The sequence below is a fragment of the Phalaenopsis equestris genome, unplaced genomic scaffold (genome assembly GCF_001263595.1).
Source record: "Phalaenopsis equestris unplaced genomic scaffold, ASM126359v1 Scaffold000016, whole genome shotgun sequence".
In the NCBI taxonomy this organism is placed as follows: Eukaryota; Viridiplantae; Streptophyta; class Magnoliopsida; order Asparagales; family Orchidaceae; genus Phalaenopsis; species Phalaenopsis equestris.
The window spans coordinates 452701-469583 of record NW_018164458.1 but is presented as its reverse complement, the minus strand read 5'-3'; the positions used below and the strand labels follow the sequence as shown (position 1 = coordinate 469583).

The following is a 16883-nucleotide window of genomic DNA, read 5'->3' as shown; positions in this document are numbered from 1 at the left end:
TAGCTCCTATTGTCTCGTGAATTGTCATTCGGGAAGTGATGGGTTTGAGCAAGGCCACGAGGGAGAGTGAGAGGGGAGAGGGAAAGTGGAGAGCAAGGGATTCAAGCAAACGGGAGAACGATAGAGTGCGGAGAGAAAATAAATGAAATGTCGGCACGCGAGATGAGAATATTAGGTCATTTGCGCCGGATTTCCGTCGGAATTACATCGCACTTAGTTCGATGCTAGCAATTAAAGGTTTTGCTTTGATTAGTCCGACACAAAAGTCGTCGCCCTTCTAAATAAAATTTTGCCATTTTCAGAGTGTTTTTCCATCAAATTTTCAGACCCAAAATCAGGCTCAAAATCCAACGCATTTATCAAAATATATTAGTGCCCCGTAAATTTGACGCTAATATTTACATCTGAAATTTCTAACGCAAATTTCAGACGCTAATAATGGCTTCTCCTATAGTGCTTGCGGGCTTTGGCTCGAATGGATGCATCCACCGGCTTTGGCTTTTGGTAATTGTTCGGACTACTATGTCCGGTTTCTACTGATGGGCCCTCCATAGTTGTACATGTGTTTCATTGTGTCTTCTTCAGATTCGTGCCGACTCATTTCCAATGTACACCATGGTTGTCAAGAAGAATATTTCATAATATAGATATTAGTTTTTTTTTTTTTTAATTTTGATATGTAAACTTGAGATTATTGAAATTATTGTATTATTATTATAATTTAACATGCTAGAACTTATTATGAGATATTAAAAGAAAAAAAACCAACACCTCAATAATGATGCTAGAAATTTATAGCAAATTCCAATATGAATGAAGATTGGCATCTTATAACAAATTCTAAAGTTAACCAAGATTTCATAAGAGTTTAATTAAGGCCTGTGCCAATATTTAAGAAACTCCAGCATCCATGCAGGACCATTTTTGATCCTATTGGTAAAGCAGCATGAACTTATTATCTTAATTTATAAATATTAAAATACCATAATATAATAATAATAATATTAAGACTATGCTGAGTTTGATACAGATATAGAAATCAATTTGAAACAGTTGTCAATTCTCATAATTCGATGTCTCATTGTCCTTACTGTTACCAAAAAGCGACCAGAGAGAGAGAGAGTATCGGAATTGGGTCCTGTTGATTGTTGGTGTGCTTTTATTCTAGTGTAGGAGTTGTATAATTGCTGCTGCAGGATAATATATCATCTAGACATGGTGGTCTCAAAGAGCAATAAGCTATAAGGTTGTCCCAAACTTAGGCTGTTTCATTTTTATTAATTTGATTATACTACAAAACTATTATTTTCTTTGCATGAAATTATAATATTTGGCCAATTGTTTCCTACTAATTATGTGTTTAAAATTTAGAATTGATAAAGCATTACTCTTATACACATGCATAGGCTTTTTAGGCTGAGCTCGGTTAGCAATACTATTTAGAGTCCGTTTGGGGCAGCTTAATGAGTGCGACCGCGTTTTGAAAATGCTGCCATTCTGTTTGAATAGTACGATTGGGCCGACGTTTTGGTGCCGCTCTGAAAAGCAATCGTGTATTTCCTTAATAGAGGCGAAGCAGGATCCTGGACGCGTCTCGATTCTGCTTATTGCATTTATGATAAGAATTCCGGAGGTGCCCTTCTCTGCTCGCCCTCGCCCTCGCCCTCGCTCTCGCCCTTCTGGTCTCTTCTATGCTCCTTCACTGTCTCGAGATCGGCACATATGAGGTATATTTTCGACCTTACACTCTCGTCCTACCCGATCTTCCTTCTGCTTCTCTCTCGCCTCATATGAAGTATGTATTCAACCCTCACATTACTCATCATTTTTCTGCTTGGAAATGTTGGAATTACCCTCACATATGAGATATAACTACTGCTGAGCAATTACCCTCACTTGTTATATTTTTGTGTGAGTTTAGATCCACTGTGTTGGATCTAACTCATGTCATTTGGGAATTAGAGAAAGTAGATGTTATTTTTGTGGCATTTACATACATGCCACTTCAATTCATGATGATCTTGTCTAGATTACTCATCCTGCAAACAATAATGAATTACTCCAACTGTTTTTAGAAAGAGAGTTCAGGAGGAAATAAGAGTATGCTCATACTAACAGCTTCAAATGGCTATAGTGATCCAGAATAACAAGCTACTGGAAATATTTATCAAAATTGTTCATTTTTTATTGCATGAATGAGAATTCTATTTTCAGAGTGGCTCATTTGATTTACGGGATAAGAACAATGGGGGTTAGTAATACGGCTGGATTTCAAGTTCAGTGTCAAAATAGATCTAGTGTGTTTTAAAGCATGAAATTTTGTATAATACATGACCGAGAATATTCCTGTCTACAACTATTCCAATTTCATCCCGACAAGAAACCAGATGAATGAAATTTACCAATATTTAACGGACGAAACTGACGACTGAGAAATGAGAGAAAACGAGTATGTTAGTTTTTCTGCGACACTCCTAAATCCCGTATCGAAACACTGACACTTTTTCATTTCTGCGAAACTGTTACCGACTATGAAGATCGGTAAAGTTTCTAAGAAAAGTGTTATTTTGAATTACTGCATCTTCAAAATTCAGCATGTTGTAGAATTCATACCCGTTTTGGAATCAAACAAAATTACTGCAACCACTCTGTTGTAGAACTCATATTCCATTTCTCGGATCATATGTTTCACAACATATTTTAACAATTCAATTGGTCAGATTGAAAAGAAAATTAAGTTCGGAGTTGAAAAATCATCACAATTTAGTTTATATTTTGAATATTGACACATCCATATTATCTCTTCATTTCACAATATCTCAAAATATGGAGAAAGATCATTGTAATAATGCTTGAAATCATGAGAAGTGCTCAGTTTATTTATAAAAATTTATTCATCCACTTGTGTGTTTATAAATGCACAAATATTTGAGAATGTGTTTACTTGTGTCTAAAAAAAAGGATTCAGCGGGGTATGGTGTTTCAACAATACAATGTTAAGGGGGGACAGGTGTTGGTTGCCTTGCTCTTTTATTTCATGGAAATTAGTTTTATCTCATGGAAATTAGTTTTATTGGATAAGTAATATGCTAAACTTTTGTAAGCTTATTCATGATTGGTAAGTAATATGAAAAAGAGTCCAACGAGACTTCTGTTCTATCTATTATTTTCTCCATACAGTTCTGTTGCAAACAACTTTATCAAACAGGGGCAGAATGATAATTTATCCGACAACAACTATTAGCAAGTTGCTCTGAAAAAGCTGCCCCAAACAGACCCTTAACTTTAAAATAAACTGAACGATATTTTCTTAAGGAAATTAACTGAATGATCTAGTTAAATCAGCAGCATACTAGAAAAATAAATAAAAATCAAAAATATTTTTGAAGCAATTATTTCATATTATGATTAAATTCTAAATAAAGGTTTAGGAACTTAAACCGCCACATGATCATTGCAGTTGCTCTCCGTCACAAAGGTTCTTTGGCAGAAGTAAAAAATCGCTGCTAAAGAACAAGGGTCTATGCATCGGTTAAAAGCGCCATTATAAATGATGGGGTGGTCGGACAACATAAGAAACGTCGTGCACTGTGGAGGATGGCGGGTGGTCGGTTCTGTGGAGGATGGCGAGGTGGCCGGCGTTGCGAAGGTGAGAAGGATTAACGATTGGTCCGACACACAAGATAGATGGGGAGTTTGAGGTTGTCGCTTTTAACGCCTGTTTGAGGTGGTTCTGTTTTAAAAAAAATGTGATTGTAAAGTTGTGGTAGAGGGAGTCATTTTTTAGAAAGCTTTTGTTAGAATTATAAATACATATTGTTAAAAAAAAACAAACAATAGCATTCTTACAAGTAGTATATTTTAATAAGTCAGGTTTACAAGAATAATTTTTCACCACATAAATTTCTAGAAAACAGCAAAAATTCAGTTTCCCAAACAGAGCTGTGGTGGTGTTCTAAAACGCAAAAGTTGTCCCAAATAGACCATTAGTTTCGCGAAAAAAGAAATTATGTGGGTAAGAAAATTTAGAGGAGCGGTTTAAGACACATAATGTTCATGTTTAAACCGATATAATTAAACCGTTTTAAATTGCTGTCATATGTGGGTTTTCAACAATAATTTTAAAACCGCTCATAAGAAAATATTGTCTTTGTGTTGAATTTGAATATGCCCTGTGAATTACACTCAAGGAATATAGTGTAAAATAAGATAGGGAGAAAGAATGCAGTATAAGAATCTAGTTCTTTTAAAGGTGGTTCATTGATCGTTGACTAACCCCCCATATTTATATGCAAAGGGGGATAAATTATAAATTACATGGATACCACACTTTTTTGGAGGTGTTAGAGGTTATTTTGGGTATATAGAAAATAAAGAAAATAAAGAAGCTTGTGGTTCGACTACCCGGTCTTTCGATCGGCGAGGACCTACAATTCTTGGGTTGGCCAGATACATTCGACCTACTTTGTCGAATTGGGGTGATCGGTTGGCCCTAACGGTTCTTCAGTCGTAGTCTTCTTTCGATTGTCTTGAGTTAGTCGATCGGTTGTTTTAGTTTGACTATTAAGTTTTAGATGATAAACTCATATCGTTAGAGTAGAATTAGGTTGTCAGGCACATGACGAATCATCGTAATCTGACAGTTAGCATAACTCTTTTGACAAAAGATCTGTGTGGAAGGCTTGATAAATGTTTGATGATGAGATCCTTGGGCCTTCTAAAGAGTTTTGAAGGCTTCTGCAGGGCATCTGGTTTTGCTTAAGCGAGAGTGGGACTAATTCTTTCCCTCAGTTAGATAGGTCTTAATCTTTGACTAGAATAACTTTCGTTCGATCGGCCCAAATCCTATTCTGAGAGATTTGTAGTTGGTCAACAAGACCCTTTGGTTTTCTACTGACATCATCTCTACTTCTTCTGATGTGTCATCATTGACCTTATTTTTGTCTTGTAATTCATTAAATTTCCTCGAGATTCTTGCAGACACATTTCTGACGTACACTTAGCAACAATTTTTTGGTAGTGGCATGGAAAAAATGTTAAAGATGTATACAAAAATTAAATATATTTGCAAATAAATATATTTTGAATGCATGGCATATCAATAAAATTCTTTTCATGATTAGCGATGATGATGCTAACGTAGAGCTTTGTGTATTGCTTCAAAGTGACTAAAAACCATCAGAAGTGGTCGGTCTGATCATTGAAATGGAAGGGTCTGCAATGATTTTAAAAGCAGTGTAGAGTTTGGTGGGTTACTAAAATGTTTTAGAGAGTGAAAGGATGGCTACTAATTGCCAATTTAGCTGGCATTCATATCCAACTTGATGAGTCCACCAAAAGATGAGCTTTCATGATACTTTAACCAAGTTGTGAATTGATGAATAATGGTGATGAATAGCCCAGTTATTTCACCTAGTTGTGCACGTGCTGACACTTGAATAGATCTAACTTATATCTGTTAATTAAGGCGATCTTGCTGGATCATGGGATTCAACTAAGATGTTAGACATTTGGCTAGTTATAAATTTGATGTCTTGATGTTCTTGTAGGGAATTTTCTTGTCCTAATGTTTTCAAATAGCATAAAAAATTTAGTTAATTTTGAACTGCTTGGCGCAAACATAATTCTAGTTTCCCAGCTTTTACGAAAAGAAAATAGAAATACCTAGTGTGCATCGATTTATGGGGTATAATTCAATCACAAATTTTACAATTATTTTAGAGACAAATTGGTTTGCTAATTGATTATAAAAATAATGTATTGTATTTGAAATATTTGAAAGTTGTTTGATTTAGTGTAAAATAAATATAAAATATTGTGTTTTTTTTATTTGGTTTGAAGAGAAATAAAATCAATATAAAATATGTAATTGATGGGGAGCATTGGTGGTGGTCAGGGGTGGCCTATAGTTGCAGCAACGGGTGGCAAGGCGCTAGTAACAAAGAACTATTGTGTAAAGTGCTAACAAAGAGGGGGGCGCCTTTGGGCCCCCTTTGGGCGCTCAAGTGCCCATATTGTTGGCGCAAACAAAGAAGCTAACACTTAAGGGCCAACCTTGGGCGTTGAAGCACCTGGTTTGCCAGGCGCGATTCTGAGAACTTGGCGTTTTGGCGCCAAGTCTAGAAGCGTAAGCGCCCCGTGCAGTTACTCCGCTTTCTAATTTTTTAAACCTATTTCGAGCGGCATAATGATGTGATGGGTGTAAGATTTTCTCGAGTGTTCTCCAACAAGTTTCTGGTGAATGTGAAAAGAGTTGGAGAGAAGGATTTTTGGGATCTCCGTGTGTGTTGTTTGCATCCAATCGGAGAAGAAAGATTGTGGAGCGGGCTATAAGCTTTTTCGTGTGAGTGTGGAGAAAAAGTTTGTATGAGGCCTTTGTAAAACTATTTGATTTCCATAGTGAATATGTGGAAATGTGGTTCCGTGATTTTTTCTAATTCTCGGATTTTTCCACGTAAAATTCTAGTGTGTTTTTCTGATTATTTTGATTTGTTACTTCAGTTCTTAAATTTAAAGTTCTGGTTTTCTCAAATTCTATGATTCTATTCCGCGATGAAATTAGAAGGAAATTCTTCATAATAGTTTCTCCCAACAAGAATTGCAATGGCAACGACAACGATGACGGCAGCGATAAGCAGCACTCTACACGAAACTATATATAACTAGAAAATGAATTAAAAAATATTACAACTTTACAATGCATTTGAAATTCCTTTAACCAAATGCTTATATTTTTTTTTTTGAGAAATATTATAGTACTTAAAAATTATACTTAGATTGAGAAATATTATAGTACTTAAAAAACTTAAAAATTATACTTAGATTACAAGTATTGAATAAAAATTTCTCCAGTTTCCCTTTGTTAATTAATCCACCTAAGAAAATGAGCCTCTATTAATTTCTTAATACAATTCTTTTTAAGAGTGAAGCCGTAGATTTTATTAATTTGTGATCAGATAACATTTTATCACAAATTGGACTTCAAGTTAGTCTCAGGCCTTTGGTGTGAGATCCTCAACTCTTTTGTTGTACACACCACTGAGACATGAACTTAAAGAGAGAAGGGAGAGAATAAGGCAGAGAAAAAAAAATAGAAAACATAAATCTAAAATATTCTATCGGGACACCGTACGTCCGGACGGTCAACCACCTGGAGCAACATCACCAGAGTACATAAAATCTAATTATGTTATTCATGCAAATCAAAATCTTTTATCATAGAACATCATACATCTAAATCTCAGCTTTGACCTTTTATGAGTGTGGCAATGGGTGACCCTTGATAGCGGCAGGCCACGATAGTGATGGCGACGACGAGCAACACTTTGTATAAAGCGGTGTAGTTGAAATTCACAGAAATTCAATGAATTTCAAATAAATTTAAAATTAATTATGATTTTACACTTTGTTTAAAATTCATATAAAACAAACACCTAATTTTTAGCTTTTCAAAAAATAGTTCAGTGAACTCACGTTCCAACAAACTAAGCAATCCTTTAATGAAATTAGTATTCCGTGCTCATATATTAACTTACGAATTAGTAAATGTACTTATTTATGTATAATTATAGTATGTGCTTTGCGTAGCACACAAGGCTTTTCATGATTCTAGGCATGGCTAGTGGAGTTAAAAGTGGCAAAGTGCGGTGGAGTAGAGCCCACCATGACAAATTTTAAAGATCATCTTGCTCTTTTTATTACGTGTGACGGCTACACATCCGAACGAATATTTGATTATGATAATATAATAGTGGATTGTGGGGCGGCCTATCGAGATTGTTATTCAGATGTGCGGACCCCTCACATAATAACAATCTCTCCACTCATTAGCTTGACACGAGTGAATCGGGGCGGGTTCAAATGGCTAGGGACAGAGGAGGAGTGAATTGGCTTTTTTTTCATAAGTAAATCGGGGCGGTTGTCGGTTGGCGGCGGTTGGCGGCGGTTGGCGGCTGGTGGCTCCTAACTAACAGCAAACTTGAATGCTTTTAGTAATAATAATAGTAGTTTGACGGCTTCGCCACAAAATTTGATTTTTACTTGACAAAGGGAATTTTACGTACAACAAAATTCTTATTGTGACATTTAAAAAGAAAAGACCTGAAAAGAATATTTAATATTTTTAAAATATAATTTAATTTGTTTTTGAAAATAAAGTAATTATTTGAAAACAAACTAAATACATTTTTTTTTTAAATATAGATAAAAAAATTTAATTCACAAATAAAGTTTTATTGATAAGATCAATGCCTACTTTTTTTCACAAAACCCTTCAATGTTTTTATGAAATCGTGAATAACAAAAATAAAATTAAAATAAAAGGTAATCATTTACATGACGTAATTGATGCACTAATCATCATACAAATTCTGTCAACAAATGAGTTACAGCAAATGGTGTGTGTGTGTATATGTATATATATAAAATAATGTTGAATTTTGATTTGTCCATGAAAATCAACCTAAGCTACAAAATAATAATATTAAAATTTGGCCTTGCTTTTGGGGGTAGTTTTAGTATTTTATATGCATAAGTCTACCGTTTGATTACTTTTGGCTTGATCTGCAAGCTTAATTAGCTTCGAGTAGATAGGGCCCGCCTAATTGACTGAGCTTGGTCGGTGAGAGTCAATGGGGCCAACTCAAGCTGATGATCTATCTTGGTTGTCAATCTTTGATCTATTGGTGAGAAACTTCTATCGACAGAGCGTCACTAGCCTATCAGGCTGAGGGTGAATCACCGTAAACCAATAAATAGCTCGCCCCTCAATGAGAAGGGCCTACATACAGGACGACAACCAAACTCTTTGTTACACAGTGAACTTTTCATCCCTGGCTAGGAGCCCTAGTGCGTTCATGAGATTGTGGGAGTTATTGTGAAATTGGATCATCCCTTGGATGAACTCTTCCGGAGAGTAGGCTATCGTATTGAATGGGTTTTTTTTATAGTGGTTGGGTTGGATGCTCTTTTGTTTTGTTTATAGTCTAATGGGTCAGGTTTGAGCCATCTGGTCGTCTTTTTAAAATGTTTCATGATTCGGTCAGTATTAGCCCTTACTGGCTTTGCTCAGATAAATTCACTCAATCAGACAAATGTGCCTCATGATATTCTGTTAGTGGACCCTTTTTTGTCACACTCTTTAATTGTGGACCAATAAATCTCATCAGGTTAGTATTGACATATTTTTTTTATATACATATTTTAGTTTTTTGATTATCGCGTTTATTGAAAGCGCCGTTACGACAAAAATAAGAGACATTTATTTTTTATTAATGATTTAATGATTGAAATCTCTTTATTTTTACCTTTTTTTATTCTTTTTCCTAAAACTTTCAAAGTATAGAGATGCTTGTGCGATGTAATTTATATGATTCTTCTCATTTTCTTCATAGTGGATTTTATGGTCTATTGTGACTCTGTGATTTTTTCACATTCTCGAGTTTTTTTCACATTAAATCTTGTTTTTTTATATGATTTCCTTATTTTGTGCGCTTTGGCTCAAAATTTTATTTAAAATCTCTTGAATATGTTTCTACAATTCACATCTCTCACAACTCCTATGTATTTACATATATAACATCTAAAATTTAATTTTACATTTATATCTCCCAAATCTTTCATATCACATAAAAAAATATCATCATTTTAACTGTTAAATGTGAAAATACATATGGGGAATGTGGTATGTTTGTAGGAGGTGTTTAGGTGTTTTGTAAAAATAGAAATTTAGTTGTTAGATATGTAAATACATAAGAATTGAGTGGGGTATATATGTAAATCTCCCTACATTTTTATGTTAGAGGAAAGCAAGTTGTTGTAGAATCCAAGGAGATGTGAGGCTCCTCAACTTAAAGAAGTCAAACTCAACAAGAATAAAGATTCTGGTTAGGAGCAAAAGTGCAAGAGAAATTCTTTTTGAAATGCCAATCTTTATCTATCAAATTCAGGAATATGAATCCACATGCATGTGATGGGGATATATAAGGAGGTTGTGTTTGTACTTTATCATCTAAAGACATAATTAAATTTATTTTTAAACTACATGCTTGAGCCAAACTTCAGCCAAGCTTGAATGTTAGTGAATTTTAAGATGATTTCTCAAACTTTTTAACCCAAATTTGAATCATATTTAGAGCCAATTTATGGTAGTTTATCTGTTGCTTTGCTTTTCAGACCGCCATCATAACTCCATTTGGTTATTATTTTCTGGCTACTTATACACTTTTACGATGAGAAATTGGCTAATACTCGTAACAACTTCTAAAAAACAATTGCTTCCCTTACAACAACTTTATGATCAAATTTATAAAAAGCTTGTTTATATAAAATGAGTAAGAGTCAACATCGTGCACATAAAGTGAACTTTTTTGAAATAAAAATGTAGAATCAATGAGCTAATTATAGTAATAGTAATAAGAATAGTTTTATTGATTGTTTTATATAATTAAAGTTGGTGATGCATGATTAAATTTGAAGTTTGACATTCCATTTCTTTTCCAGAGTTATTGTTCGAATTTCATCAGATGACAACATTATGATGATGGAACTTAAATGATAACATAAAACTAGTAAATATACTGTGTTGGATAGGATATTATCCTATTTAAATATAGTATTATTTATCATAATTAATAATGATTTTATTTTGTCCTTATCTAATCAATATTAAAGTTGTAATCAAGCCAAGCTAAGAAGCATAGATTGGACTTAGTCTGGTCTTATTATGAACAATTCATGTCCAATTTGAGTTTGAGCAGAGCTTTCACATATATGCTCTTATTTGGCTTGAATTTTTTTTTTATTGGCCTGTTCATTTTAATTGAGCAAACTAATAATTCGAATGATCATTTGATTTTTCTATAAAATTAAAGGTTTAATTCTTACTTAACTTTTTATATAAAGTTAGTAAATAAACTAAAAATTTAAATGAGTACTTGAGTAAAATTAGTAATAAATATTTTACAAATCTAAATAAATAAACAATTGAATAAAAATATCAAATTAACATCCAACTAGTTCATACCAAATGAATAAAATAATATATATATATATATTATAAATAAGAATTATCGCAATTACATAACATAAATAATTGCTAACAAGTTCGTCAAAATTAAAAAAAAAAACACAAAAAAATGTAATAAATTCATGCATATTAATATTAAATCATGATAATTTATTGTTAAATATATTATTAAATATATTCTAATTAATTAAGTTTTATTTAAATAATATATCATATAAATATTGAACATTTAATAAATCATTTGTTTAATAACAAACAAATTTGTTAGTGAATATCAATAAACAAGTTAGATTATATTCAAATCTAATTCATTTAACTTTCCAAGTTAAAAAATATATATATATATATTTATTAATTCGAACAAATATGATTGAATATTAATTTACCTGAGTTCAAGTTGTTCATCAAGTGCATTGATTCATTTAATAGTGGTATTTTTGATGTGATATGAAAAGTTTGGGTGATATAATTATAAAAAATTAAAGTTTAGGTAATAGATAAGTACATAAATAAGAATTGGGTGGTATGTTTGTAAACGCCCCAAAAAGAAATGAAAATTTTCTCATTGTCAAATGCCAATACATTAAAAAGAAAATCTTATTGCCAAATTTCTCTCTACATTTCATCCTATAGGTGTAGCAGCAGCTAATGGCAGACTCCATCACTCCCAAAGTTGCAATTGCCCTGTCAAATATTTAACGATTCACGGAATTTTCAACTTTAAGCCCACTAATCTTAAAACAGTTCTCCATTATAGGCAGTGAGTGGAACCTAGTTATTGTCAGGATGGGCAATTACGCTCCCTGGATTTTAAGATTTCCCTAAATAAATAATAAAATTTCATGTCTTTTTTCTTATGTAGTTTAGACAATTTAGTAATTTGCGTCCCATCAATATATTTTTTTGTCTAATACTTTAAAAAAATTAAACATTTGGTGATTTTGCTCATCCTAAAAAATAATATTGGTTCCGCCCCTGATTACAGGACATAATGGTGTTTGTGGTTGTGGAACAAAAACCTTTCGCCTACCTATCATTATTGGCTAAATGATATTATCCTTCTATGGCTCAACAAGCCTCTCAATCTTTGGCTCTTTCTCTCACCATCTATTTAGAATAGTTACAATTTCTCAATAATGACCACCTTATTCACATTTTCAAGCATCCTTGTATATTTCTAAGGACATTACTTCCTCTAGGTTTGTTTTCGCTTGTTTCCTCAGTACACCTTGGATAGTTGATCATGGTGCTTTTCTCACATATTAAGAAAATTGTCAGTGATTGTATTCACTCAAACTATCCTCTATGTCATCAATGTATTAACATAATCTAGACATCGTGTTTTTAATATATTCCTAAATTTCTTGTCATTCACTAGCCATTCATTCTTACTAAACACAAAAAGTTGCTATGCAACAATTTGACACTCTTATTGTGTTTTTTTCGGCTCTCAATCATAGCAACATGATTGGTGTGGTTGTAAAGTTAATGTTTATTAATATCAGGAATTTTCTATGCTCTCTTTTCCCCCGTCATGCTTTTCAAATGATATTTTTGTCTGGCTATCCTCCGCTATATCATCTTCTATAGTTCACTCTTATCTGCTCCTCCAATTTTGAATTCTCGTATGACATAGTGAACATCATTGGGTATTTTTTTCATCTTTTGTCATCCCATTTGAACTTGTTCGTTATGATATATGGGATCAAAAAATTAAAGTTTGCACCTTAACTTGTTAAAACTCTGCACACAAGTAATGCTATGAAATTGATGTAAACTCTATTTCATTCATTCCATGTTGATAATACATCACATCTTGTCCTTGTGCATCAATGTTGTTAAATGTGCAAGCGTTGCCATTTGCTTGATGTTACTCAGACTATGATATTCCACTATCTCTTCAAAAGCACCATTTTCTCCTAGTCCAAGGATTTTTTAGTATTTCTATTTTATTTGTTTCTTTTAACCAACAAACAAACTCTCTCCTACAATTCTGCGCACTTTTCATGACACTCTTCAAAAATTGGGAAAAAAAAACTAACAATTGGTTAAACTAATTCCGCTGTGAATTTTCTCTCTATTTTTCCTCTCCATTTTGCAACACCATCTTCTCTTCTGCTTTCCTCAGCTTGTCTTCCACCCTTTCCGAGAACTCTGCTGCAAAAACACCCCCATAAACTTTCCTATATCCACTAAGCATCCACCTATGAATGTATATTTTAATCTTTATATCCCCGTTGCTCTTCATAGAGGTAAACAATCCAATTACTTATCACTATATACTCTTTTAAATAGGAGAAAATTCAATCTCAAAATACTAAAAGTTATACCAGCACAATTGGCAAACTCATCAAATTTATTTAACATAAAGCGTCATACAAGTAGCCAGCATGCAGCAGGAACAGAAGATAAACTAATCCCACATGCTCACGCTTTTGGCAGGCACAAAGCAACCGATTTTATTCTATATGATAACAGAAACATATGGCATCACATCAAACCCACACGTGAAAAACCACTCATGAAATGAGATTATATAAAGATCAAAGCAGGAATCGCAGTCGGCAGCTAAGACTGGTGTTAAGTGATGTACTTATCCAATGACCTCAGTGAGCCTCAATGGCTTGATGGCCACCAGCAGCTGACTTCTTCCCCAACAAATCAAGGTACTCCTTCCTACAATGTGCAAGTGAAGATTAGCACCATAGAACCTCGGCAATAATATTCACAGTAGGATGGGAGAGAATTTGGTTACCTGGCAGGAAGATGATCATTGGGTCGGTTGTGTGGAGTCCACACAGGCTCACCGACAAAAAGTCGTAAAGCCTACAAAATGAGATTTTTTTTGTAAAATGAAAAATTAATGTAAGAATTGCAAGATTATCAAGCTATTTCTTGAGGAAATAATGGAGGAAATTGTGAGAAACGCTGCACATTATTATGATGAAACTAAATAAAATAAAATGTTATACCTTTATGTAGTCATTTGTGTCTAGAGTAAATCGGTGGTAAATTCCAGCAGGCAAGACAATCATTCCCCCTTTCTTCAGTGCTACACGAATCCATTGGTCATTTTCATCCCTCACATCAAAATAACCTTCACAGGGAGGGGAGCAGTAAAAAAAATGAAATGAAATTCCACAAACAAGGAGTTCAACATGAAATATAAATCTAAATTAGTTCCCTAAAACCAGGAAATAAAAGAAAGAAAAAACTACCGCTTCCATCAAGACAATAACGAATCTCTTCATCGGTGTGCAAATGTTCCTCAAAGAAGCTCTTGATCTTGGCTTCATAATTTGGCAGCTTCTCTGGGCAAACTTCAACTATGTCCTGAATGGGAATTAACAAAAAAGATAAATTTCTGCAAGTAGTATCTTCCTAGGCTTCTCGAAATACACTAACAGAAGTAGAAAAGCTTTTGCAAAAATACCATATAAGAGTAGCCCCTCGCTTCACGAATCTTTTTTAGCGCTTCATCATTTTCATAGTCATTAGCATTCAGTCGCCAGCTGAGAACACCAAGTTCTTCAAAAGAAAACCGTAAGCTTAAAACCTTCAGCACCATGAGCAACTGATAGACAAATGCATTGAATGAAAGGAAAAAAGAAAATCTGGTGACATGCAAACCTGCAACTTTGTCAATAGAAACAAACTGCTTGGGCGTGCGGTGATGGGGAAGCCTCTGGTCTTCTTCAGTGTCATCCATATACCATGCTTGGATTACTTCTTCCTTTCCCTCCTAATTGAAAAGGCAGTGGAAAAGTAAAAATCTTATAGATACTTCTTTTGACACATCTATGTATATTAACAGAATGTCCAAAAAGGGATAATTTTGTCATTTGTGTACAAAAAAACAAGATTACTTCCTACTGCATGCTTTTAGCATTTTTATCAAGAGTCAAGGCAAAATGAGACAACCAGACAAGAGTGGCATAGTAAAGAGGTGTATCTGATATAAAATAGGGAGATTTTATGCATATTCCTGCCGATTCAACAACTCAAAACTATAATATGCTGTCTGATGATAAGAGTGTAGCAACTTGAATCTTATGCAAAGACAAATTGTTCACTTTCCTCCAATTGGTATAGCTTCCAAAGAGATCGCCCACTCAGAAGTGCTCCAGATTAAGGACGCTTAACTTATAAAATCCCAACAAAACTCTAAGATTAATACCAAAATGCACCACAATGTTTAAAAGTTTGGCCACAATATACTTAAAAAGGTCAGACATAAAGCAAGTTTTGCATTCACGTTGAATAAACAGATGCGTTTTCTAGGAAAATAAGAAGCCTTTCAGGTGAAATGGCAGGTACAGAACATTAAAACGAGAAGCATTTGGTAACCTTGAAGAGAGGTATAAACAAAAATTAAAAATCAATTGCATCTGAAGGCCCCGTTTGTTTGTTAAACAATAAGAGCAGTAGAAAAAAAATCCATGGTTTTAGTTTGCTCACAACGAATTGGAAGAACATCTATTAGCATATAAATCGATACCAAAATAGTATTTTCTTAAGGAAATCAAAGGATATTAAATGCAAAAGACAATTTGAGATTTATAATGTAAAAAATGAAGTTTGGCGTTGGGTATATCTATGCCACAGCTTTTTTGTTCTGATAGTCCAAACACTTTGTTCTCTAAAAGAAAATAACCAGATCCTTAGAGAAAGTCCTTTGGTTTATGTTTGATCCGTTGAAATTCTTCCAATGCTCCAAAGCCAGTCCATACAAGTAACTGAAGTGGGCTTTGAAACACAACTCCTCTCAATTTCCACATAATTGAAAACAAACTAAGTCAATATGAACGGCAACATGCTTTTATAGGACGATCTCTAAGGTCCTCTAAAAGGTAAAAACCATAATATGTTTACAGCAGGAAAAAAAAACTTATTCAAAGCCTACCATACAGCACAAGGAAAATGATAGATTGATCAAATTTTTAATTCTTAGATTGAATTTATAAGAATATCCAGAAGACAAATATAATTTCTTTAACAATATGAGTAGCACAAATCAACTTCGATGGCTAGATGTAGAGATCATTTGATGTAGGTCACCAACTCACGATCCATGTAAAAATATGTAGTGAAATGACTGTGATCTCCATGAAACAAATTTCATACCATTATGTCCTAAGAAAATTTAGCATCAGCTGGCAGTGCTATGTTCTCTTAGGCACAATGCTCATGAGCTGGAGAAGGGTAAAAAGTTAATTAGAGAATTTCATTCATGCATCCGAGATGCATGTGCAAGCATGACCACTGAAAAATAATGCTCAGCAAATAAATTGAACTTTCAAATTTCGCTATAGTTCAACCGAGCTAGGCAGTTTTGCTGTTATAAGTGAGGAGATGAGGGGCACAAAACTAAGGCAGGCAGGTGGGAAAGGCAATCGAACCAGATAAAAATAAAAGGGGAGTATGTGAAAGAATGGATTAGGGAGTCAAACAAGCAAACAAGCCACGCAAGTACGAAGGCGAGCAAGCAAGGTTCAAAAGCATGAGAGGGAGTTCTGCCTGGCTTCGAGAGGGGGCTAAGAATTTTTTTTTTCTCTTTCCTTCAAGTTTAGAGGTATGTTTTAATTAGGTTTTCATTTGCAAGTTATAAGCCCTACAGCTGATTTACGACTAAAGATAACTTGTTGGTTAGTGTCTCTTTGTGAATATAAAGACCATTAAAAATAATTTGGTATTTTTGAAGAGGGAAGAGAAAGAAGAAAAACAATGAGGTATAATTGACAAATATAGAAAATTTATGAAATCTGATAATTTAAATTTGATTTAATTAAAGAAAATTCATACTTTTGAATACAAATCTAAAAAATAATGAAACTAGAGTAATTTAATTAATAAAAAA

At 33.7% G+C, this 16883-nt stretch overlaps 1 protein-coding gene across 1 annotated transcript; it reads right to left on the bottom strand.

Moving 5' to 3' along the window:
• Positions 1-13371: 13371 nt before the first annotated feature.
• Positions 13372-16230, bottom strand: LOC110018363 (1,2-dihydroxy-3-keto-5-methylthiopentene dioxygenase homolog 2-like). Its single transcript, XM_020715654.1, has 7 exons — positions 16151-16230; positions 14657-14768; positions 14460-14554; positions 14245-14359; positions 13999-14123; positions 13782-13852; positions 13372-13702 (listed from the first exon to the last, which is right to left on the bottom strand). Exons 1-7 carry the CDS (start codon positions 16151-16153, stop codon positions 13633-13635), a joined length of 591 nt encoding a protein of 196 aa, XP_020571313.1. The 5' UTR covers positions 16154-16230; the 3' UTR covers positions 13372-13632.
• Between the last annotated feature and the right edge of the window lie 653 nt (positions 16231-16883).